The following is a 26,282-nucleotide window of genomic DNA, read 5'->3' as shown; positions in this document are numbered from 1 at the left end:
AGTAGTTAATCTGAATGGACAAAATGTTTTGGGGAAGGTACTGCAGGCTAAGACAAAAAATCAGTGGTTTCATGCTGTATGCTGAAAATAGACTGGTAATCTTGCTGTTAGAAGGTACAAAGCCTTCAGATACAGGCTGTGATAAGAAAAATTACTTTGTCTTGCAGAGATTTATTCAGTACCTGGCATCTAGAAACACATTGTTCAATCTCAGCAATTTTCTGGACAAAAGTGGATCTCATGGTAAGCCATTTTATGTATATAATCTTAACAAGATTTTATATAAGATACTATTGTTAAATTTGCTCCTTAATTCATAAAATATAAATAAGATAAAAATGTGCTGCTGAAGCCTTTTTATAAGTACTTAATAAATACACACATGGAGGACAAATGAGACTGCTGAGCAACTTCAGAACAGTATTTCTCATCTCCTGCAATGTTTTTACTGAAAAAGTGAAGCTGTACAAATCCTTTAAGTGCTGGTTGAAATCTAGGCTGGGTCAGCTGTCTTCTTAACTCTTGTGGGTGTTAAAAATTGAAATGGGTAACTTTCCATTTAGTTTTTTGGGGTTTATTCAGTCTTAAAAAGTAGTTTGGTTTCTTGGGGACATTGTGCTTTTTAGGCATTGTCTCTAACTTCCAAATGGTAGGGCTGTTGGCACCAAAATAACTGGTTGATTTTGATTTGATTTGAGTAATGAATTTAGAAAGTCTAGGCAGAAATTAAGAACTCTTTCCCTCTGAATTTTACAAAGCCTGCTTTTCTACTTTTCCCTCTGGAATTATTAGAGAATTTTCCTGTGCCCTCAATTAATGGAGGAAAAGCTTGTTTCATGGTAGCTCTACCAGAAAAGAGGGAAAATATAATTCTTCAGCTGTCAGAGAATATTTGTAAATTGTATGCAGACTACAGACATGCTACAATTATGTGGATGGGTGGAATGTAGGAGAATAGAGATAGTGGTGAAGGTAATCTCACCCCTAAGGAGTTACAGCTGTGCTAATTAGCAAGACTAAAGAACAAGCCTACCCTTAATGGGCCACAGCTGTATCCAATTAGGGTGATATTGTAAAAGAGCAGGTTGGCTGGTGAGAAAGTTAGATGGAGTTTGTTGGCTGCGCTGAGAAGAAGTCAGTGCTGTGAGGAGCTGCCCATGAGATATCACTGAGAAGGTATGAAACCTTTACAATAAGATGGCAATGCAATTAGGGACAAATTCAAAGCAATGCCACATTATTTCATCTCTTGGTGTAGACATGTGACACCAAAAAACTTTAGCATCTTTTAGATATGGTGACAGAAGGAACAAAGCTAAACAAATACTGAGTGTGTTAACCTAAGCTAAACATGATATGTGTGTGTATATATGCTCAAAGACACTGGTGTTTAGCAACAATTAATTCTGTTAAATGCATACATTCGTGTTCTTCACTACCTGCTTTAAACTTAGATTGCCATTCCATAGATAATACACAGTGTATCATAGATAATGAGGCATCAGATTTGGTAGTGTTATGCTTGAATTGGCAGGGATGCTTAATGATGGTAGATATTAAGGGAAAATATAGTCAGTGACTAAACTGAGGGGTGTGGATTTTTAGAAAGGTAGCAAAAAGGGGCCTAAATTGAAGAGGAAGATACCTTCTGCACACATTTCTGTGGCTTAGAGGAAGAAACTTTGGAGGATAGGCTGCAATACTAACTGTTCAAGTGTCATAGCTTGAAAGTCACTGAAGTTAGAGACCCCTTGTACAATATTATGTGCCTTGAGTATTTCTGGTGTAACAGTTCAAGGATAGCAGTAATCTCTGTGGATGTCATTATGATTTATTTGTTCTGGTAAACCAAGTCGGGGATTTTGAAGGTCCATGTAAGAGTCAGAGTGGCTAACATGCATGAAACATCGGGAGTGTTTAAGTCGAACTTGAGCTTTGTCCTGGAAGTCATGTACCTGTTCAGTGAAAACTTTTTGTTAAATTGATATTTTTCCCTGTTAACAGAGGGGTAACTATTTGGCCACCAAGTAATTTTACCCCATAACTATGTGGGGGCTTCTAGCATGTTTGCCCTGGAGCCATGCCACTGGTGAGTTGCATGAATCTGTTAGAAACAGAGGACAGTGGTAGATTTTTTTGGTGTACCACTACTGATTTTTCTTCAGAAGCTTGAAGATACCTTGTGATACCTGTTGTGTATGTGAAATTGCACAGTGTAATAGAAATCACATAATCTGTTGGCTTTATGTTATCGTTTACTAAAGAACTTCTGACAAGCATGAAAATGAAATGTAAAATGTGAAACTGTTTTTTGCAGGTTATGACATGTCCACCTTTATAAGGCGTTATAGTAGATACCTGAATGAAAAAGCATTTTCCTACAGACAAATGGCATTTGACTTTGCAAGAGTGAAGAAAGGGTAAGCAAAATTTAGATATGTAAATTAATAAGTTGTCTGACTCATTAAATTCTTATTTGTGGCATTAAACTTAGTTTTAGTTTGTCAGTAACTTTGTTGTTACATGGTTTTAGTTTGTCAGTAACTTTGTTGTTACATGCTTTGTGTAGCTACAATGAAAAACCTGATTTTTAAAGTACTTGTAATTGGTTAAAAATTGCCCAAAGAAGAGAGGAAAGACTGGGCAGTCTTACAAATATTGAAGACCAAAGTACGGTGCCTTGTGACACTGGGAGCTTTTAGTGCTAGGTTTAAATCTTACCCTAATTAAACTTTGCTGCATTGAGACTGTGTTTAGGATTTGGAGAAGGAAACACTCTGAAGCTATGTTTAGGATGTTTCATTACTCTCCAGACACTTTCCCTGAGAGAGATGGCTGATTGCAAACAAAGCCTGAAGTGAATGCCTGAAGTTCTTAGCAGGCAACAGAGCAAACAGTTGTAAACTGAACAGAACAAGGTTGTAAACTTCTGGCTTTATTTCCCACAAGAACTGTGTTAAAAAAAGTTAACCCGGTAGTGTGTTGGTATTTATGAGGATATTTTTCTGGTCTCTAACTGGGACTTTTAAGATCTCTAGATGCTCTCTTGAAGCACAGTTGACACAGCAAGTGGCTTAACACCCCCTGAAGGTGCAGCTTAATGGAGTGCATACTAAAGATGCTCCTGCTAATCATGAATTGCATATAGGATCCTTCTGGCAGTTTTGGTGCATTCTACAGCTTGGAATTCTGAATTGTTAATACAATCATCACTACCAGGCTGTTCTCTCCTGCTTCTCAAACAGCCAGGAAGTCTAGGGTCTACCATGGCATCTTTGCTGTGTAGTGGAAGCCATTCCCTTAGTGGGGGCCATACAAGTTCACTCTTGAACACTTGATGTTAAATAAAGTTAAGTTTGGGCTGCTGGGGATCCTACTGTTCCCACCTTGCTCTAAATTCCTGGAAAGGCTTTCTGTGCCTGCTCTTATATTATATATGTGTCTGCAGCCAGAACAGGACAATACATAATGATGGTTGTGCAGGTTTGTCATAATCAGAGATAAAAATGGCCGTGCTTGATGACTGCCATAAGACTATGGATGACACTTAAGGAATGTTACACATCCCTGGACATGTCAGCAATGAGCTGTTGTTAGTTATTCGTAACAAACTTTGTGCACAAATTTATCAGTTCGCTCAGTACTTCTATGGCAGGATTTCTAGTTAGTCATTTAAGCTCCCAGTGTCATCTTTCCATAATGAGATCAATCTCTTGCATTCATCAATCTAACAAAAAACCTTTCCTCATTTGCTGTCAGGAAGGGTGGCTGGATAAAGGATTTTTTATACCAGATGACATGAGAAGCAGGAGAATCAGACTGTGGTTTTGAAATGGTTTGAAATGAGTTATGGGTGTTTCAAGAATAAATTCTGGACAACAGATCAGTTTGGGGAAAGAGAGAAAGGAAACAGCATGGCTTCTAATCTGTATTCCCTCTTGCAGAGCTGAAGGTGTAATGAGAACAATGGCTCCTGAAAAACTGCTGAAGAGTATGCCAATATTACAGGAACAAATTGATGCACTACTTGAATTTGATGTATGTATTGAAACTGACACAGTGTTAACACCGGGCAGTTGTCAGAACCCAGGACACCCCTCTGGGTGCCCTGGGTGACATGTGCCCCTGTCAGGGGGCTGGGGAGTCCTGGCAGGAAGCCAAAGACACTTGGGCTTTTGATCTTAACCCATTACCAAATTATCAACTTTATATGAAAAATTACAAGTCACAGAAGTTTAAGTAGAGTAATAATGAATTAATCACCAGGTGAAAAGTGGAGTTTTGGGGATTTTACTATAGGGGGTCTAGGAGGCAAGATGGAGGGATCTGGGTGTTGTCCTATTCTTCTTCCTTCTTCCTAGCCTCCATCTTCTTGGTGATGGTGGCACATTTAGGTTGGTCTAGAGTAGAAGTAGACAGTCTGACATAGGCAATAGGTATTGGAAAATAATGATAAATAAAGTACATGTAACTTGTAGTATAAAATGTAGACACCAGCCCAGGGGCGGGCAATGTGCCCCTGACAGACCTGCTGATCAGACCTCTGCGGGTCTGAGAGAAAATATTTTAGGTAATAGATAATAAACAACCTTGTGAACCAGAGCTGAAGAATCCCGAGTCTTTCTTTGACCATCAGGCTGGGAAAAAAGGGACTCTTGGGTCATCCTGAAAGCAGGAAACCTGAGAGGCAGTAACTTATAAATGATGCACTATAATGAACACCTTTCACCTTGTAGGTAATGCTTACTAATTATCCCTCAGTGAGGGCCAGAAAATCCCCTTTGCAGTGTCCCACTGAGGTATCATGGCCAAAGATGGTCCTTGCCCATAAGCATGAAATGTAAAGAATGCACTTTTAGTTTTGTAGAGAGGGAACTTGGAGTTTCATCTTCTGCAACAGTGAAGATGAGGGGGAAGAAATGGACAAAGCAAGGAGACTGAACATTATTTTCTGTTTCTTGGCAACCAACTTCTTTTGCAGGGAGGAAAAACCCCATTAAAATACCACATGTTCATTGTTTGGGTTCCTCAAAATCATAATCTGGTTTTCAGCTGTGAACTAATTGGCTAATGTTTAATCTAGACTGTTCATAGAAATAAGTGTGTACAATATATTTATCATGTTATGAATGCTGGTAGGATTCTTTGTCTGACGTAAGGATAAAAACAGGAATCAGTTGTAGAAGCCACAGTGTAACATTTCAAAGAGGTTTTTGAAGGAATTCGTTCTTCTGTTGGTGATCAGCAAAATACACAAAATACACGTAGAAGGCAGACACCACTCCAGCTCTCAGAGGAAAGGCTTTGAAGTACATCTCATTGTGCTTTCCATTCCTTAAATGGCATAGGAATTGTGATAGTGCTCTCAGAAGAGGAGATATTTTTATGAAAACAAAGACCTTTTCATAAATAAGCACATATTTTCTTCCCAAGTTAATGTGAGAAGGGATCTTGGTATCATTAGTCCAAATACATTATCTCATAGACTATTAAGATTTTGTTGAGCTCTGCTGTAAACTGACACCTTTTGTCCATTTCATTAAAACTGTAAACAGCATCTCTGCCTTGCTCTTCTTCATGATAAGCAGAAGAGACAAGACTAAGATGTTTACTCTCAATGTGGATACTCTTCTGCTATAGTGGATTGTTTTGGAGTGGTGGAGAAAGCAATCCTTGATCTGCTAACCAAAACTTTTGTTCAGTGTCTTAGCGTGAAAACTTCAGTGCTCAATTCTGTCTATAACAGCACCAAATACCTGGTGTAAGCCAAAATCTTTGCATTTGACACTTGTTTTGTAAATAACTGATATTTTATTTGTAGGTTCATCCAAATGAACTGACAAATGGTGTCATAAATGCTGCATTCATGCTTCTATTTAAAGATCTTATCAAACTTTTTGCTTGCTACAATGATGGCGTTATTAACTTACTAGGTAAGTAACCTGGCTTTTATCTCACATGCCATATATGAGTGAAGAATCAGTTTCAAATTTGTTTCAGTCTTTTTTACTTTCATTAAAGCTACATTTTTCTTGACTCTTCTAGTCTGAAATGAGAGAAAAATTTAAGCTGTACCCTGTTATATTAGTGTTTATCTGAGGCTGGATCATCACATGTCCTTAAAAAAGATAGATTCTTTAAAGACAGTGACCATCTCTATGCTTAAAGAAATGTACAGTGCTGTGTGAGTGTGTGTCATATGTCCTGCAAAGTTAGAAGCTTTTGCATTTTTAAGATGCCCACATTCTTCTGTTATATATCACAGAATCAATTAGGTTTGAAAATACCTCTGAGATTGTTGAGTCCAGCCTGTGACTGTACACCACCTTATCACCTAGACCATGGCACTGAGTGCCACATCCAGTTTCTCCTTAAACACCTCCAGGGATGGTGACTCCACCATCTCCCTGGGCAGCCCGTTCCAATGTCTGATCACCCTTTCTGTGAAGAAATTCCTCCTAATGTCCAACCTAAACCTTCCTGGCACAGCTTATGACTGTATCTTCTTGCTGGTTGCCTGGGAGAAGAGATCAACCCTCACCTGGCTATAACCTCCCTTCAGGTAGTTGTAGAGAGTGATAATGTTATGTGCTAGCCTTGTATGAAGTGATATATTCCTGAATAACATTCCTGATCTGCCTGAAAGCATGACTGCCAAAACTGGATCCCCTCCACAAGCCTACCTACCATCAGCCCACAAAGTGTGAAGGAGGCTGTGAGCATGTTCTGAAGCTCAGGCAGCCTGGTGTGATCACCAGCATGACACAATGGGTTAGCATAAAAATTCAGTTGGAATTTCACTGTCTACTGCTACTTAAAGTGTAAGTTCAGATTGAAATATGTGGCAGGTGTGTTTAATAATGGACTTAAATGCACTTTAGAGACTATTTAAGTGAAAAAAATGCAATTCTCTGGAGTGAAGAAAATTTGGAAAGGACATATATTAGTATGTGTTTAGGTATCCTTAATTATTTTGAATTTTAAGTTGAGTAGCTACTTCACCTACTTACTTTTCAGTCTTTAAAAAAGTGGTTGACATCACATGCAATGCTGTGGCTAGCTGAGGTTCAGTTTTATGATCTACGTAATTCTTCAGCAGCTCAGCAAGCCCAGCTTATAAACTATACTAGGCAAGAGATGTCACCAGATTAATGTCCAAGCAGTAAATGTTAATGTAGTGTCATATTCGTGACATGTGATATTTATGAAAACGAGACTTGGTGATATAAGACCTAATGTAAGACATCTTAACTGAAATTTACCACATTATTTCTTTAGAGAAATTTTTTGAAATGAAAAAGGGACAATGTAAAGATGCTCTTGAAATCTACAAACGATTTCTAACTCGAATGACCAGAGTGTCAGAGTTTCTTAAAGTTGCAGAGGTAAGTGGCTTTGGGTCTTCTGGAGGCTGGCACTTGAGTATTTTGTGATTATTTTTTGGTTTTGTTTAGCACCAATGTAAAATATTAATTGTGCTTGTTAAGCCTCTGTCTCAATGGATGTTGGATTTATTGGATCTGTCCAAGTGGATCCAAATCTTGGATCTGCTTCTTCAGATCTTTTAGTTAAGCTTGCTTAGGACTTCCATGTCTCTATGGTGCAGCCAAACTCATCTTTCCTGGTTAAATTAACAGATGACATAACTTCAAATGTTCCAGTATTTTTGAGAAATGCTGTGGTAAATGCATACTTCTAGGACAGGGTTGAACATTAGAGGAAGATACAGCAATTGGGAATAGAAGCATGCAGATTTTTTAAGTCTGTTTTTTAGTCTTTGCAGCCAGCATTAAGTTAACTGTAATGTGAGATTTTCCTGGTTTTGCTCCTTGTTATCATCCTCTTATGTGGATAATAGGAATATTACATGGTTAATTAACTCCTTTGCTAGATTCTCATTTGTGGTAGCTGGCTTTTGGCACAGGGTGCACATTTTCCATGTTTCATGCTTCATTATAATGGACAGTAGTAATGAGCTGAATAAAAAGTTTGTTTCTTTGCTAATTCACTTAGCTATGGAGAAGCTTGATAGACTCCTTAATGGCTTGTAATGTTAGGTATAGATTTTGAACTTGAGGGAGTAAAGTGCTTTAGTGACACAGGTCAGCTTTTTGGACAGGGGTTATAGTGATTCTACTTCAGGATTACGAGGTGCAATGGGGCTTGCTTTTCTGTAAAAGCTAAACTAGCCGTCACTGAAGAACCACAGTGTGAAGCAACAGGGCTGTTAATAGAAGATTGCAGACTTAGACCTTAATTTGCTCTCCTCTGAGACAACAGTATATGACCAGTGTATTTCAGTATAGAGCATGAGATCCACGTTTGTGAAATCAAGCTTCATTTTCTCATCCTTTTATTTTAAATGTATATTTAATTTGTGGGGGGAAGAATATGCTGCAGGTTGTTGAAGGTAGCTGCTGGGAAGATGGACATGTCCTTTCTAACTTTGTGGTATTTTTCTGAAGACAGGGTGCGTTATAGCTTGAAGAGCAGTTCTATTCAGAATTAATGCCTGCTGCAGTGTAATAATGCACTTAGATTTTTACCTTTACTCTTTTATCTCCACAGCAAGTTGGAATTGACAAAGGTGATATCCCTGATCTTACACAGGTAAGCTTCTCTTGTAGTCTTTTTGCATTTGTGTAATAAATAAAAGTTCTGTAATTAGGAAAGCACACCAGAAATGCAAATGCTGGTGAAGTCATACCACCTAACGTGCTGTAGCTGCTGGTCCATTTTAAGTATCACTTGCAAATTGACCTGGGTGCCTGGCTTTGTGTTTAATGTGAAGAGGATATTTGCTTAGAGGAGGAGATCCATGCTGAAGAGTTCACCTGTGGCAGTTTTGATGCCAGTGAAATTGGAACATAAGAACAACCCAAACTACTTAGCTGCAACCCCCAACTGTTCACGTAGTTTTTGTTCATGCAGTTTTTGATAGCCCCTTGAAAGCCTGGTTTAAATTGGAATAGTGTCTCTCAATTAAACACCACTTAAAAATTCTGAAAGTGAGACATCGTGAGAAGGTGGGGATTGTTAAGCTTTGTGGATTTCAGATACAATGGGGCTATAAAGTCTGGCCACCCTTTCAGCAGACAAAAGCAGTGTGTGCAATATCAGACCTAACCTTGAAATAGCTGACACAGTGTTTTCCCCTAACTCTGTACCTCAGGGGCTCTTTTTTAACACAGTGGAGTCAGGGATGAGCTCAGTCCTTAAACCAGGAGAAATCACCTGGAAACAAGTTAATGAAATATACTTTATAAATTTCTGTGGCATTTCTATGTGCTTTTGCTTGTGTTGCACCAGCCTGTTCTGCATCATTAGTAAGTGCTGCACTTGCTCAGCAGTACCTTAGTTACTGCTACCTTCCACCCCTTGAGCCAGCACTTTAGAACAGCTCTTTTGGAAGGAAGGGGGTCTCCAGTGATTATCACATCCAACTTCCTGACCACTTCAGTCTAGTCCCTCACAGCTGTATTCTCCCAAAGGCTGCTTGGGACTCGCTTGCTAAGGCTAGCCTGAGACATGCTGTATAGCCTATGTGTAAGATGACAGTGTATTTCAGAAATAAATAAAAGGTGAATAAGAAAACTGAATTTCAGCTAACAATTAGTACATAATTCTATGTAGTATCAGTGGTACACCTAAATTCCTATAACAAGCCATGGTAACAGTGGTAGTATTCTGCAAGAGGTTACTTGTGTTGACACTCCATGTGTGCATACTCTGTAAATCTAGCCAAGTGGTCCCAGTAGTGTAATTTGAGTTGATGGTTGTCATCTTTGGACTTTATATTTTGGCTGCAGAGTTTTGGAGGCTGGGAAGGCATCTTCGCAGCTAAAAATCTTGGCTCATGTTTATTTACTAGCATTTCCTAAAGTATGACAGTTTTGCCCCTAGTAGCTAGCGGTGAACCCATATCTAAGGTTCCAGCACAATGCTGACTGATAGATTATTTAATGTTAAAGCAGTATCTAGAAGAAATTAAGCAATGTTCAGTATTGAAAATTGAGTGCCAGATAGTATTTCCTTTCCAAATTGTTGCATCTGAGTAGAAATTTTCTGAAGCTTCTTCTCTGAGTTCTGTTTGATAGATGAGCTTTATATTACCTTGCTGGTTTTTAAGAAACTTTTGACTAATATATTGCAAAGCTATCTAAAATGTCTAGAGGTAACTGGTAACAGTAATTCATGCAATCTTTTTTTAAAATATTTTTTTAAACATAGCTTTTACTTATGTGTTAAAGTCTCACAATGTGTATCTTACAATACAGTCTTTTTGAATACATAAAAGTCTGTATGTCTCTAGATTTTTTAGTTTGTTTTACCTTTCTTCTTTTACTTTCTGCTGGAGAATTCTTATAACTAGGTCACCAATTTTAACCAATTCATATTATGCCCAAATGAATTAAAAGTTAATAAATATGCCTGTAAAAGCAGCAAGGTCAAGATGTCTCTTCTCTGCATATACATGTAGGACGTATTTAAACTCAATCTGTCATTTAAGATTATTTTGAGCGTTTTAAATTTCTGGATGTGTTAAGTTACTGGGTTTAATGCTGATATCAATATGCAGGCACTGTGCATTGTACAGCTGTGCATTGGTATTATCAGGTGCTATGCATCCTGAAATATCTGATTCAGCAGGCTGACTGGTTTCTCAGTATAGGATCAGAGGATTGGCTGTTTCCAAGCATCACAAACTGACTTGTTTGATAATTACATCTGCCCTGAAATTAAAGATGTTGTTTATGAAAAGCATCATAGGTATTGCTGTGAGGAGTTGTGAGAATTCCCTGTTTAGAGACTGATGAGCTGATGAACTTTTAACCCTGATGAAATATTCAATTATTATATGCTACTGTGTCTCTCAAGGGTTTCTTCCCTGCTTGTTGATCTAGTAGTCTACTTATCCAGTCTCTATTTTTATACTGGAATAGCTAAGCCCAGTGTGCATTTATGACTACTTTTTCTATCTGCCATTGTAACAGCAAGTGCCTGTGGGTATTGGCTGCTGACCACAAAAAGGTTGCTTAAAATAAAACCTAAGATCAGGGATGCCTGAAAAAGCCTAGTTTTTTATAGATGTCTAAAATAGCAATCTTTCTGCACTTCAAGCTAGCTGCACAATACCCTCTGCCAGGGCACCATTTTGAGAACAGCTGTAAGGTTTTGTGATGTTGGGAGTCTTGAGCCAAAGGTGGCTCCTAGTGGGGGCATTGGAAAGGACTTATTTTGTTTAGGCTGCAAATGCTTTCTAACCCTCTGGTCATGAAAGGGGTGTTGAGGGATCTAACTACAAGCAAAACTAAGTGTGACCTTGAACCCATGAATCTTAAAATTAACCCTGTGGATGCCTGTGCTGTTGTCCTTGTTTAACACTGATTTAAAGCATGATGAGCAGCACATCCTGGATTTAGGCTTCAGGTGCTGCATAGTGGAGGTGAACATTTTCTCTCTGCAAATTTGGATACAGTAATACATTTTTAAAAACTGGCTTTGCCTGAATACTTCTAGCATGGGAATCCACTGTTTCAACACTGATGTAAATAAAGTAACTGCATGAGCATGCACATCATGGACCTCAGGGAAGTTGCTGCTGGATTTCAAACTGTGGTTAGATCACTGCAATACATTGAGGTGTGTATCTTTCTCTTCACTTTCAAGGCTCCCAGCAGTCTCATGGAGACCCTTGAGCAACATCTAAACTCACTGGAAGGAAAAAAGCCTGGCAACAAGTAGGTATATAAGTTGTACCACGTATCTAGGCACAGTAGAGACAGTGTGAGATTACTTGATGTTTGGGTTTGCCTCCCCCACCCTCCTTTTGTCACTTAGCTAGAAAATAAGATAAGGCTTTTCCTTTCTTTTACGAAGTCATCTTAATGGCAACCTTTTCTTTAATTAAGGGGGGTGGGGGAAATGCACAGAACAACTAGACACTTTCCAAAAATGAACTAAAATTACTTGAGGAAAACTAGAGGAAACTGGGTTTGTGTGCTGCTAAGGCTTTTATCATCATCAAAATCTATTTTCTAATGATTTTGCATCTTCATACTAGACACTTGCCATGGCTAAGTCTAGGAAGGATTAAGCTAAACCTCTGTTTTCTCTTTTACTATTGCTATCCTTGCCATTTAGTGAAGGGTAAGTACATACTTTTACACATCACTTGCTTGCAGGCATGGTTATGTGTATTTTTAAAAGATTTTCTTGAACACTTAGAAATAGGTATTTTCTTTGCGTTGAGCTAAACTGTTCTTTGCTTCTGTATATAGACATTAAGTTGGGGGGTTTTTTTTGTCATTTCTGTGATTAGAAGACCTGGAAGTCTTCTAATCTGTTCCACAGCTCTTAGGACTTACCCAATTCAAATAATTTATGGAATGGATGCTAGTTCAGTACTGGTACAGCTTTATCTTCAGCTCCTCCTTTCATCTCTTAGATCAAAGCAGCTCTAAAAATATGTAGCAGTATTTTCATAACTCATAACGAAAGCAAACAAATGCACTGACGTGCATTTTAAATGATGATTAAGGCTCTGTCAGTTACTGTTAGTGTGATTTTTGTGCATGTGGGAGAACTTTCAACTTGAACTTTCCAACTCACTGTTTTCATACTTTTAAATGTAGTTATTTTCAAGTAATTCTGACTTTCTTTAAAAGAAAGTAGACTTTGAAAATTTGCTGACACATCCTCAGAAGACTTATGTTAGAAACTGCTTCAGTATTGGTGGTGTTCTGCTGCTGTTGCATGGTTTTCTAATATGGTGACATCTTGCCCCAGTAGCTTTTTCCTCTTGGGTCCTGTAGGTCCCAAAGCAAGATATTTGCATGCATCTCTGCATTTCCTTCATTTACTAGAGCTTATTTAAAAGGCAGAATAACCCTGTGATGCCAGTTAGCTTAAAAGATTTATTTAAGATTTGAAGTAAAATTTGCATTCCTTGTCTAAAGTAGCATATGGAAGTGTGAGAAATGTAGAGGTCATGCAATCGAAGACATTTTCAGAAAGCTTTCATGCTTAGGTTTTGGTCTTTTTGCAGGAGTTTTGATGACCAGAAACATAGTTTCAAAGCTGTACTTATCTGAAAACCCCCTTTTTTTTCCTAGATCTGGGGCTCCTTCTCCTCTGAGCAAGGTAAATACTGCCAGTTGCTATACTAGATAATTCTTGATCAAGTGATATGGTTTAGAACATTGTAAGGAGTTAAATTTCCATCTCTTAATCTACTTTTTAGACTTTGCCACCTAATTGAGAAAATTAGATCTTTCAATGTCTTTATAAACAGTGGTCCCAATAGAGCATGTCACTGTTCTGAGGGGCTGCAGTGCTTGTGCCAGTCAGGATGCTAAGGAACTTCACCTGGATGTGATGACTGCTCCTTGTGAAAGCATAAAAGATACACATTTTTATCTCAACTTTTCTTTTTTTTTTTTTTTTTTTTTTGCTTTCACTCCACCTTAATTCTCATGTCACCAAGAAACTTGCTCCAGGGTATTTCTCCTCCAAATCCTTCACTCCTTCCTCAGCTTTTTGGGAGGGAGTTTTGACTCTTTTGAAACCATGTTCATGTGAAAAGCTAGGAAGAAAGGAAGAAAATTTTCATCCATTATACCTAGTTTCAGAAATTACCTTCATTAGTGAGACTGCTGACCTTAATTTAAAGCAAGAGTTGCCAGTGAAAATGCCTTGGTTTGAGTGTCAGATAAACTAATGAGCTTTATGGTGTTAGTAATAGTAGCTCCTGGTATCCCTGGAGCATTGCCATGTGCCATAGCTGTGTCTCATAATGGGTGCTGTGGAGGAAAAACTCAGTGAAATCTTCTGAATGTAGTGCAGGGGGTTCAGTGCTTGATTCTAGAGAGAGCTCTTAAATTTCTTTCTGAAAGCCCTTTACTAAAAACAAAAACACAACAAAACCAAATGAAAAAAAAAACCCGAAACAAAAATGTAACCCCCAAAGCCCTGTGTTTATGAGAGCTGTTGGTGAGAACTACTTGATGGCTCAGAAAGTTTTCTTACAGCTTTAACCACATCTTCCTTGATGCACATGAGGGACTGGGATCACTGCAGTCTCAAACCTTATTAAAGCTTTGGGGAGAGTGCAGAAAGCTTACATCCATCTGCTAGTTACGTGATGGGATGGCAGTAGAACTCAGGAGGAAATCTCTTCAAGTTTGCCATTCTTTTTCCTTCTTGGAGGTGGTCAGAATGGCAAACAGTACTAAAATTAGGACTTGTTTTCTGTTGTTAGGTAAAGGATCTCTAGCATGTGAGATGCTGTACCAAAGCTTAGAGTATCTTTTGGAGTTAAATTGACACTCTACAAGGTAACTTGAGTCTTCAAGTTCACGGAGGAGTTGCAATATACTCTCCTGGGTGTCTGTCCTTGCCATACTTGAAGTATCTTTATCCAGAATTGGAGCAGCTAATGAAGCAAAGTCATAGCATGAGCTGTCCTTTGTACCTTCCCAAGGACTTAACCCTGAGAACTGATGATGGCTCTTTGAACTCTCTTCTGAAGGTTTAAAAGCACACTTTTAACTAGTTTCTAACCATTTCTCTTCTCTCACCATTTCTGTGGTTAGGGTACTGATGTGCTGTTGTGGACAAACAACTGTTTCTTTCCATAGACAAAATGAAGAGTCTGACAGTTATAGAAACAACTCCTTTAGAATAAACCTTGTGGAAACTTTTTTCCTTCTTTGAAGTCACCTTGGGGTTTCTCAGCTCTACTACTATCTGAAAACTTAGTCCAGTCTTCCTTAAATTATTTCAGAGGGGAAAACAGCTCATAATAAAAAGACATTATGTCAAAATTGGGTTCTTAAAGTATGTGCATCTATGCTTGAGCTGGTTGGGGAGAAATGCTGGTATATTGAATGTATATTTAAAATGTTTCTCCAGTCTTCTCCAGCCACAACTGTTACATCTCCTAGTTCTACTCCAGCAAAAACTATTGATACATCTCCTCCAGTTGATCTTTTTGCAACTTCATCTACAGCTGCTCCAGTCAGGTAAGTTAAAAAGTATGTTTGAGTTACTGAACTTGATGTAGGTACCAAAGTCATTTGTTTGTTATTTAAATGTTCTAGGTGAACAAGATCTGGTTTCCTAGTAAATAACTCACTGGCTTAACCCATAGGAATTCTGCCATTTCTCTTCTACCTAAAGCCAGTTCATTGCCTGGAAATGCAGAGTTCTTGATTGCTGATGTGGCATGATGAAATATGGAAGTAGAATGGTGCTGGTTTCAGTCACAACAGTTATTTTCTCTGTTTTCAGGCACCACCTGGAATTTTTCATTTTCTGTTTTGAATGTTATTGTGGGGTTTCTTTTGGTTTTTTTAGTTGGGTTTGGGTTGGAGTTTGGCATTTTTTTTTTTGTTTGGTTACTTGGGGTTATTTAAAAGGATTTTAAGTCTCGTAAAGCAATTGTAGTGTCATTATCAGGAAATAGAAGTAAGTTAAGGTTCCCATCCTGGGTTGTAGCATATTCTTGGGTGCTTACTAGAGGTGCTCACAGCCACTGCTCTAATCCTAATGCCTGGAAGAAAATTCTCTATTTCATCCAAACTAAGATTGATTCCTTAATCTAGTCATGACTTTAAAAAAAAAAATTGATTGAAATGGACAAATTCCTCCAGTATTTAATGTCTCTCTTTCTTTTCTTGGCAGCTCTTCCAAGCCATCCAGTGATCTTTTGGATCTTCAGCCAGATTTTACCGGTACTGGGCAGGCAGCTCCAGCACCTGCTCCTGCAGGCGCTGCCGCTGCTGCTGGAGGCACTTCGTGGGGAGGTAGAGAAACCTCACTGTCAGCATCCCTTCTTGCAGTCTCCATCTTCTTGCCTGGCTGACCTGAAATCTGCCTCTTTTCTCTGCTAGCACAGGATGTTCCCAACTCACTCTCAGGCTTCTGCTGACCCAACAGTCAGGCATCCCTCTGCAGCACAAGGCTGCTGCTTCTTTCCAGGGATATGCATAAGCTGCTTATAAGGGCAAAGCTGAGGGAGCCAGGATTATGTGACTAAAAGTGAGCAGGAAAGGGGGTGGATGAAGGTGAGCAGGTAGGGTAGGCACTTCAAAACAGAAGAAGCAGAACTGCTTGTGTGTTTATTGGCAAGGTGGGGCAGAAACCAGCTCTTCTGTTCATGGAGCAAAGGCCACAGATCAATAAGAGGAGAAACAAAAATAGCTTTAAAAACAAAAATGCATGTAAAGCAAACGGTGGCAACTTTGTGATTACATCTGACAAGCCTTAACATATTTTAATAAAGTATCTTCTGTGTGTGCTTAGAATACTAATATGGAAATAGACGTAGAGGGCTAGCTGCTTTCAAAAAGGAATAACCAGCTCTCTGAAATCTGACCCTGTTGTTCCAGGCAGTAGTAGCAGCTGGTGATCTGGAGGACCACAGTAAATGTAGGCAGTGCTCACTCTTGTCCTGTTAAAACAAGGAATTAGGCCAGTAAATGAGACTTAATTTATACAGTTGTAAACCGATTGTGGTGTAATCTTAAGGGATCCTGTGTGGCAGCTTAATGAACTCCCAGCTGGAATGCAGCACTGAGTCATGCTGACTCTGCTGTCAGTGCTCATACTGGCTGCTGGTGGCTTCTGCAGTGCATATTTCTGTACCTAGTTGTAGTTCATTAAAGATGACATTGTACTTCAGCCACTTCATTAAGAGAGGATAGCTAGGGCTGTCATGTATTGCATATTCCAGTTTAATCTGTTGAATTAGTTTCTTTTTTTGTCCCTGCAAATGTCAATTTTATTAACAGAAAGATAATTTCACCCAGACAGCAAGACCAGAGAGTCATCTATTCTAGGATGCCTGGGGCTAATTATTCTGCAGTATTTTGATTGTGTCCTATTTGTCTTACTTTGTCATTGCCAGGCACTGAAATACAAACTTTGAGATGTTTGAAAGAACATGAAAGAGCTAACTTTTTTAAGGAGTTGCTCATTCCTGCAATAATAGAAATACAAATAAATAGCCAGTAAAGTATTGATTTGCATAGAAAGTGAAAGTGGATTTTTTGTTTTTTCTTTTTGGACAAAACACCCATAGTTTAGAACTTAGGTGTTTTTATTCTTCTGAAGTACTAAAATCTTTAAAATTGACTAATAATGCCCTTAGTCTGACTCCATGACAGAAAAGGACAGCTAATTATTTTCCTATGGCCAGAGTTGTTACTACCCTCATTAAGTATACTTCAGTCTTATTTTTCAGAATAGCATTTTGGTAACTTAGTTAGCTTCAGCTTTGTCTGCCTTACTGCTGGCAGCAGTCTGGGTATGATGACCTGTTACTGCACTGGAATCTTCCTTTTTGTTATTGTTGTTTTTGTTTTGGTTTTGTTGGGGTTTTGTTTCGTTTTGTTTGAACTCTCTGACAAAATAAAAACATTTCACCTGGAGGGTAGAGCAGTGCTGAGGCACATCCCTGATAAGAGCTAGTGAGCTCTCCATTCCTGGAGATTTTTCAAGACCTGACTTGTCTGAGTCATGACTGACCTGATCTGGTGTTGGGAGCACTGTTGTTCTGAGCAGAAGAGTGGACAAAATGACCTTCATTCCACCAGGACTTTGGGGAGGCTGTGTACCCATGCCTCCCTGCTACTTAAGCTGCTTATTCTTCTGGGCTACAGCAAGTTAATGTGGGAACTCGTGAGAAAATAATACAGGAGGGGAGGAAGCTGGAAGAAGTGCTTTGGTTCAGAATAGCCAGGAAAGTGTGAATATCAAATACTTCATGTAGCAGCATCAATACATATCAACAATAAAAAATCCTGGTTTTCTCAGTCTCACTGGCAGTGTAGATTCTATGTATTTTGGCATGTGCTGTATATTCAGTGTATTTGGATTATATTTGGGGTTATGTACAGTACACTGTGTGTTTTGTTGTATACCTGCTGTATTTCTGAATACACAATATGTCATCTAGCAAATGAACGTGTGAAAATATACCCTTCTGTGGTACCAGGAGACCATCAAGATAGCATAATATGGTGCCTGCAGCATACTGCAAGGAGAATAGATAGCCATTTAGCAGGTGGAGTAGACTATAGTATTACAAAACATGCCGTAGGTCAAAGCTTGCATCTTTGTGAGGTTTTATTCTTGGATATGAAAGCAAGCTGACTTGAATTTCTGCTCTGAACTACCTTAGAGTATGCCTTAGAACATGGATTTTCTAACAGTATTGTTACTTTAATATTACTGTACAAAAAACCACTGTTTTTAATCATTCCCATATTAAGACTAAGTGTAGATTTCTGTGCTGGATAATTGTCAGTTCACTGTATTGAGTTCTATAACATAATAACAAAAAGGCAACAAACTTAAAAGTTTGCCAACAGTTGTTTATTTCAAGTCTAGCTGTGAGACATTCACCTGGTGTGCAGTAATGGGATACCAGAGGCTGCATTTTTAATGTACTGTTCTGCTCTTTCAGAATGGTATTTTGGCTTAGTTCAGCTTGTGCCGTCAGTCTCAAGTAGAGCTTGCCCAAGGAACCAATTATGACAATTGTAAACAACCTAAATGTAGGTTTTTGCTGCCTTTTTTGCAAGCGTTGTAAAATAAAGACAAATTTGTGAAGGTAGGGCTGTGCCTGCTTGAATAATTTTGCTTCCAAATGCTGACTCACAGTAAAGCATCAGGACTCTGCTTGCTGTTCAGTGTGAATAAGATAACCCACGACCCTGTTAGGGATACAAAGAATCTAGGAGCAGCATTGAGATGCTGGTTAGTAAATAGGGAGCTGCTGAGCTCAGACTATCCTAACTAAAGAATAAAAATTTAATAGGACAAACTCATTCTTTTTTATATGTTTTTATATCTCGTAGCTGATTTTTATGTAGGCAAAACTTCTGTGTTTGAGCTCAATCTGACTGATCTTAGAGGACATCAAATTGTAGGAAAGTCTGTCATTAAAGATGCTTAATTGGCTTTCAGAAGCAGTTGACTAAGGAGCCAAACTTGGAGCAGAGCCAGTCTGCTTATGCTGTCAACATTCATACTCCTCATAGCAAGTGTTAACAGAGTTACTTGTTCCTGCAGAGCATGTTTGCTCTATCATAAATGCAGAAAAGGCTTTTGAAGAGGAGCTGCTCTATTGATTTATTTATTTTGCACTTGACAGTTGTCCCAAGTCCAAGAACCACCACCTGTTTGTCTCTCAGAATGTATTTGGGGACTAGGGATGCCATGTATCATATTCTGAAGTAACAACACTATTTGCAAGCTGCTCATTGCTGAAGTACCTTTGCTTTAGTGCCTGTTCTGTGAAGGGTTCTAGGGATGTACTGGTTCTGCTTTGAAGAGTTATTAGACAAAATGAGCTTTGTCATGTCAGAATAACTTCCTGAATGTTAGAAAAGCAAGTGTAGAAATCTCATTTCTAGACATAACCTAGATGTGTGATTTAGAATGAACATTTGGCTAATAAACATCTTCAATCTGGCAGTTCTACTAATTACTCTGTTTTTTTTTATTCTGCTGTCATTTTAATGGACAATTACTAGACCTCTTGGGAGAGGGTGAGTAGTATTTTCGATTACTAAGACCTCTGTATGTTAAGACTCCTCACTAAAAGCTCCAGCTTTGTGGGGCTGCGTGACTGTGGTCTTTGCCTTTCCCCTTACCTTTCCTCTTTGCTCTTCATTACATGGTTGCATATAGATAATCTGGCTGCACTTGCCGGTGTTACTTCGGAGCCACAGATTTCAGATCCATTTGCCCCAGAGCCTACTGCAGCCACTGCTCCAACTACTGATACTACAACTACCACGGCGGCTGCCACTACAGCTACCACTGTCCCTGCTGCCACTGCTGAAGTGGATCTCTTTGGAGGTTAGTTTGGTTGCTGTAGTGCTCCACACCAGTCCGTGATGCAGTCAAAGCAGTACTGAGCTCAGCTGTGTAATAAAGCCTCTGGTTTTAGCAGCTGCATATATATGGAAAACTGTACACCTTAAGCCTGAGTAACCTTTTGATTGAACAGCTAAGAACAGTAGTTCTCAGGTCCACGTGGGGGTAAGCAGGAATTGTTTCCACATTATTCAATAACTATGCACTCTACTACAATTTCTGAGAAAAGCAGCTGTGCTTTTGTAGTTGGAGGGGATGGATGTGGCAATGTCCTCCCCTTTGTTATGTGTCACACTTGTGCTCTGTTGTGTTTCTTTTGGGTATTTCCTGCAAATAGAGTATGGAGCCAGCTGAAATTACTGTATTTCAGCAATCTTGAATCTAGGTTTTATTTCACAAGTATTTGCAGTAAATTGAAGGGGTGATGAACTTGTACTAAATGCCAACTATGGAAACAATAATATGTAAAGGAAAAAAAGGAAAAATATTCTCAGAGTTTAGTCATGCTCATTCAGTTTATAATTTTATCTGCTTGAGTAAGAATACGTTTCCCACTGTATGTTGTCACTTTTCTTGGTACTCCTGTGGAGCAGGAGGCTTCCCAACATCATGCCAGAAATTACTTTTTTTTTTAACAATATACCAGCCCAGTAATGGAGAAACCTTCTTGTTTACAAACTGTGTGTAAGATCACCTGACCACTGTGTTTTTCTAGTTTTCTCTCGTGCATACTTCCAGCATGACAGGGGATGTCAGGAATAAGTAATAACTTATTTGCTATCAAGGCTGAATTCCAGTATCTTCTCTGTGGGGTGTGTTTATGTATCACTCCTACTGACAGGAGTTCCAGAGAGGTCTCATACTCAAGCAGTTGGACTACAAAGGTGTTTTCTGAAGACTGAAAGTTCCCAGTTAGAAAGTTTTTTTTAGGACTGGCTTCAACAGACAGCACCCCAGTAAAGTGGTGAAAAGCCCTAAGAAAGGAATACAGCTGTTACTTGCTGCTTACCCCTCCTTTTACAAAGATTGATAATAATCCAAATGCCACAAAATCAGCTAGTTGAGAAGCATCTTCAGAATTGTCATGGACAAGGTTCTGGATGCCACTAGGAGTGGCAGAGAGTCTGATGTTGGTTGCTCTCAGGAGTCTGTTGCAGGAGCCAGAGCCTGTGCTCATTAATAACCCTGCAGATGCATAGAGTCTGAAACTTGTGGTATGTAAGTGCTGAGGTCAAGCCAGTGTTGGATACTACACCTTCAAATTACATTATTAAATTATTAACTTGTAATTTAGTAATTAATTTAGTAATAGGTATGACTTTTTGAAAAGTGAAAGGATAGTTAAATGGATAGAAATCACTGTAAACTTGAAACAGGATTAGCAAAACAACTACCTGTGCTTGTTCTTCCAGTACTACAGCAACAAGATGCAATATTTTTTCTACCTTTTCCACTACTCTGTGCCTGGAAAAACAGCTACTGCCAAATCATGTGCCTGCTTCCAGGCTTGTCAGGCAATGACCAGGATGTGTTTAGTTTCTGGAGATTTAACTGATCATTAGATAACTTAGTGACGCATGTTGAGAAGTGGAGCTTCGCCCTTCAGTGTGGAAAGAATTTCACTCTTGTGGTATGCAGACTTCTGGGACTCAATCTCTTCCTTTAAAGAGAATGTATTTTGTCACTCAAATGCAATAAATCTCCAGTGGATTATATATTAGATGCATACTGATTTTTTTTTTTTCCCCCGGAACACTTCAGAATGAAGCAAGGTTCTATTATTTATGGCAGCAGAAAACCTCTACTTCTCAATAAGAAAAATCTCTAAACATGCTCAGCAGTAAAGATACTTTTGCAGTGCCTTCAAGACACCCAGTGGACAGACCCTTTTAAGATCTAGGAGTCTGTATTGAACTCCCATCTCTCTGCTCATGGTTTGAGGTTTTTTCTTTTTTTTTTCCTGAAGGCTGTATTGTAAGCATATTCTAGCATCATATACTATCATTCCTTATTACCTTAAGACTGTGTCCAGTGTTAGAAGAGGTCATTTTTGGGCACACACTGCCACTTTCTAGTGTTTGTGATGCTAGACATGCTTACACTTAATCCTATTAAGTAGGTATTTCACCTTTGTGGTCTACTGGAGATAGAGTCTTCAAGGTCACCTTAACTTCTTGCAGCTTGCCAGGACTTTGTTGCTTCACACGATTTCTTGTGGTCTGGTGTGGTAGGAGAAGGTGTAAGAGCAGTGATCTCAGGAAAAAGAATGTAAAGAGTCTTCAGGGAGTGTCTGTGTAGGAAAAGAAGCTGAAAGCTGCTGGGAAAAGATAGCCAGGTTGAAGGAAGAAGCAGTAGAGGAGGCTTTGGAATAACTGTTGGCTGCACTGTATGGCTGATGCTTCAGCTGATAGGAGTCTGCATACTGCCTAGGACTGGGCTTTGTCTTTGAGAGATAAGCTCTGCATTATGTGTTCTTTTCCAATATGGTATTGGAAAGCAGATGAGACATGCAGGATTGATCCAGCATAGCTTTTTTAAAGAACTCCATCTCATTAAGAGGCAAACTTTCAGTGACCTGGGCCAACTTGAGGAACTCCTAATCATGTTTCAAAGACAAGCAAGAGGAGGCTGTTTTCAAAGTGCAGCTGGAATCATTCCTGTGAAAGAGAAATGCAAAGGTAGCAGCAGAAGAATGCAAATACCTTGATATGCCACTCAGTAATAGAATTTGGGCACAGTATTTTTGGATATGTGTATTGTGCACTTGAGTTACATTTTATTGTGGGATTACTCTGTAATCAGTGCAAGTAACAAGTCATGGCAGACACTGTGCAAATGTCAGTTATTAGGCATAGAGGTGACTTGAATTGTAAGTAGGCAGAACCATGGTCTTCCTGTAAAGGAGCTGCAGGCAAAGTGGTGAAGACTTTTGGCAGTTAAGGGCTAATGTGTGTCCCTTATGCTGGTCCATGCTGGTATAGCAAGCTAGCACTTAGTTAATAAATACCAAACAAACAACAAATACTTTGCATAATAATTATTATTTCCTATCTCTGAGCATAGTGAAATATTTCTTTATAATTCAGGTCAGGTGTTCTATGTCAAATAGTAATGAAGGGTGACTGAAGAGGGGAGAAAACTCTGGAAACATTTTCTTGTGTGCACTTCAGTTCTATAATCTTTCCTCTACTTGTGACTTCCACAGGATTATTTCACATGTTTCATAATACATTAATGATTATAAGTCAGTTGTATCATTTGTGTGAGTAAATTTGTCATGTATTGATGCCATGGCATCAAATAAAGCCTGAATTTATGACATGGAGATCACTCTGCAAGAACACTTATTTTGCTGCAGACGAGGTGTATTGAAGCACTACTTCAGTATTTAACAACTTTGAAAGCCCCTTGTTTGCACGTTATTTCAGTAAGAACTATATTTATGAATTCAAGTGTAATGCAGTACATAATACATACCTGTCACTCCTGGCAGATGTTCCATGCAGTATGAACTTGCAAAGGTTTCAGCAACATCTTGTTAAGTTTTCGGGACGTCAAGAAAATCAAGTGAGGACCATATGTTACTTGATTCTAGAAGTCACAAACTAAATTAATTTTTTAGACAGGAGATGCAGAAATGTAAAAAAATACAGTAACTGGTGTAAAGGGAGAAAATCTCTTATACCCCTGAATATGCGAATGTAGCATTACTACAACAATAGGAAGGAACAAAAAGGAAAATAAACTGTCTTTTTTAAAATAATAAAATATGCAGGTGTAACTGTATCCATTTTTGCATGTTATGCTAGATTTTAGAAGAGGGCAATTGTGCAGGAGCAACAGAGCCTTTTGAACAGAACTTAAGCACTAAGTTAAACCTGGCAGACCCTTGGTTTAAGCTGTGGATTGTTGGGTCACCTGTTCAGGTTGATTTGTCTCTATATTAGTATAGGTTTCTTGAACTAATCAGATAATGAAAAATGTCACAGTAAAAATTCCTAATATTAGTTTAGATTCCCGTATGAACTTAGGTATTTATCTCACCTGTCATTTAACCCAAGTCTGATGCTAAAAAAAATTACAGTGCTTGGCAAGAACCTTACTCAGAAGTGTCAGTAAAAAATAAAGAAATAAAGCTGGTGCCAAACTGGTTCCTTGCATCTGTGGGCTGGGAGGAACTTGTGCCCACCTTAATATCTGTGACTGTTATATGTAGAACTTCAATAGCCTAAATCTGGACAGGAACAGGTATCACTCTGAGGCTGAAGTGATCCCAACATAGAACTAGTGGCTAGCTCTCTACATTCTGAATTTCTGCCTTAAATGTTATCTGGAGTCTATCCTTTCATTCTGGGAAGTAATTTTAAGTAGGGTTGACCATTGTCTGTGCTGTTGGCCTACAAGCTTGTGTGGGCACAAATATGTTTTTTTGAAAGGTGTGCCAGGGTGCCACTTCATCTGAAAGCTGGCCCTGTAGTGCAAAACTGATCACACATGATGCTACACAAAACATCTTCTCAAGCAGGATGATGCAAAACCCTTCAGTTCAGTTCTGTGTTGAATTCCTTCCACACGGTGCACGCCAGTGTCTGGTGCACATACAGCACTGGGATGTTTGACTCATTCTGATGTTTTTACTTGGACAACTGCCATCCAGTTTTGTTGTTGAACAACCCTGTTACTTGAAAAATAGAATTATATTTGAAATGGCTTATTAGCAGGCCTTTTTTGCTACTAACTCATTTTAATTCTATTGTACAAGACTAGTGGGCTTTCTTCTGTTGAAGTTTCGATGCATGTTCTTTTGAGCTTTTTAGATTACCTGGCACGGATTTGTTTTTAAAATGGTTGTTTTCATTTTAAAATTGACAGTCAAGTTAAAGCATGTTAAGCTTTTTCCTGTGCTAATTTGACAGTGCAATTGCAGTATTCCCCAAAAGATGTTTTTAACTTGCTAATTTTTGTAGCAGTAGAAAAATGTCCTTTACAAGCATCTTGAAGTATTTAATCCTCATTGTGCAGTCCTTTTTGTGGAGAAAATGCTTGCCTATGAGGATAGTCCAAATGGCACTGTCCATTAGGACTACTTCATAGAATTAAGAGCACAAATGCTGGTTTAAGCCTAGAAATAATGCTGTTCATAGCTTGAAATTTAAGCATGCCACTTAGGAACTGGCAAACAAAAAGAAAAAACAGTCAAAGAGCAAGTGGCAAACAAACAAGCAAAAAAAATTTTAAAAAATTAAACCTAATGAGCAAGTCATTCCAAAACCCCAAACTAGTCGCTTTCTCTAACTTGGCTAGTTGGCCTAGAAGTGATCCTAAAAGGACAGACAAGTTATGTCTGGCCAGCCATTGGTTAAGATGAACAATTTTGATCTGTTTGAAGCAAGCTGAATATAACCTATGCATCACATTATGGCTTCAGAAAGATCCAGTTGGAATACTGTTAAGAAACAAGTAAGTTCAATTTTTCAGATGTTGCATGACTGACTTGGCTCAAAGACTAGAAGTGGTAGTTGCAAATATCTACCAGAGTAATTGGATTGTTATTCATAACAGTGCAAAGCACTATGCAAGTAAACTCACAGTTGCAGATTAATCACATTTAATACAGGCTTTGAGCATGCAAGTTGTTAATATCTGCTCTTAAGTTAATTTTGTTAATTAGTTGATTTTGGGTAGTACATGAGCATGCTGCTCTGAACCCTTATACAATGAGAATAATGCCTTCTTTTGCACTCACTGTGCTTATTGTGGGCAACCCAAGAAGCTCCATCTGCAAACCCTGTGTAGAACCTGCTTGTGTGGGGTTGGGGGTGAGACAAAGCGTTTTGCGCTGCATGAGTTGTCTTGCTGGAGTAATTACATTCATGTTGTATAAGGGAATCTACCTGTGCAATTTAACTTGGTTCTTTTACTATATTTTTCTTCTCTTTATTCCTTTTTTTTTTTTAATTTCTGTTCTTAAACTGCACCCAAGATGCCTTTGCAGCTTCTCCTGGGGAAGCCCCTGCAGCAGCTGAAGGGGCAGCAGCACCAGCTACCCCAACCCCTGTAGCAGCAGCTCTTGATGCATGTTCAGGAAATGGTGGGTTTTATGTCATTAGATAGTCTCTTGTTTTGCTGGTTTTGTTTTGTTTTTTTTTTTTTTTTTTTTTGTTTTGTTTAAACTACATGGCAGTGTGTTTTTCTGAAAATTTCATACTGTTTGCAATTGGTAAAAACAAACCTTAGGCTGAGGAGCATGCTTAACAAAACTGCCTATTTCCAAGTATCAGTGACATTGCGTTTATTTGGTAGTACTAATGAACAGTACTGTCAGTGCTGAGTTGTAAGCAGTAGCCTGGATAGTCCTTTGTCATATTTGGTTTTTTGACCTCATCAAAGAACCT

At 38.7% G+C, this 26,282-nt stretch overlaps 1 protein-coding gene across 7 annotated transcripts in view; it reads left to right on the top strand.

The window, feature by feature from the left end:
* SNAP91 (synaptosome associated protein 91) overlaps positions 1–26,282 on the top strand; it is a 64,092-nt gene that overhangs the window by 20,253 nt on the left and 17,557 nt on the right. For 6 of the 7 annotated variants that reach the window (XM_064412555.1, XM_064412557.1, XM_064412559.1 and 3 more), the window contains exons 4-16: positions 168–243; positions 2,318–2,420; positions 3,945–4,038; positions 5,822–5,933; positions 7,279–7,385; positions 8,569–8,610; positions 11,671–11,741; positions 13,116–13,143; positions 14,914–15,023; positions 15,685–15,806; positions 19,542–19,556; positions 19,699–19,869; positions 25,871–25,978. In XM_064412555.1, the coding sequence (XP_064268625.1) occupies positions 168–243; positions 2,318–2,420; positions 3,945–4,038; positions 5,822–5,933; positions 7,279–7,385; positions 8,569–8,610; positions 11,671–11,741; positions 13,116–13,143; positions 14,914–15,023; positions 15,685–15,806; positions 19,542–19,556; positions 19,699–19,869; positions 25,871–25,978 (1,159 nt within the window). The remainder of the gene's footprint in view (positions 1–167; positions 244–2,317; positions 2,421–3,944; positions 4,039–5,821; positions 5,934–7,278; positions 7,386–8,568; positions 8,611–11,670; positions 11,742–13,115; positions 13,144–14,913; positions 15,024–15,684; positions 15,807–19,541; positions 19,557–19,698; positions 19,870–25,870; positions 25,979–26,282) is intronic. The other variant, XM_064412560.1, reaches the window with a different exon arrangement.

This window comes from Passer domesticus, chromosome 3 (genome assembly GCF_036417665.1).
Source record: "Passer domesticus isolate bPasDom1 chromosome 3, bPasDom1.hap1, whole genome shotgun sequence".
NCBI lineage: Eukaryota > Metazoa > Chordata > Aves > Passeriformes > Passeridae > Passer > Passer domesticus.
Note: the sequence above shows the minus strand (reverse complement) of the source record. Positions and strands in the feature narration are given on the sequence as shown.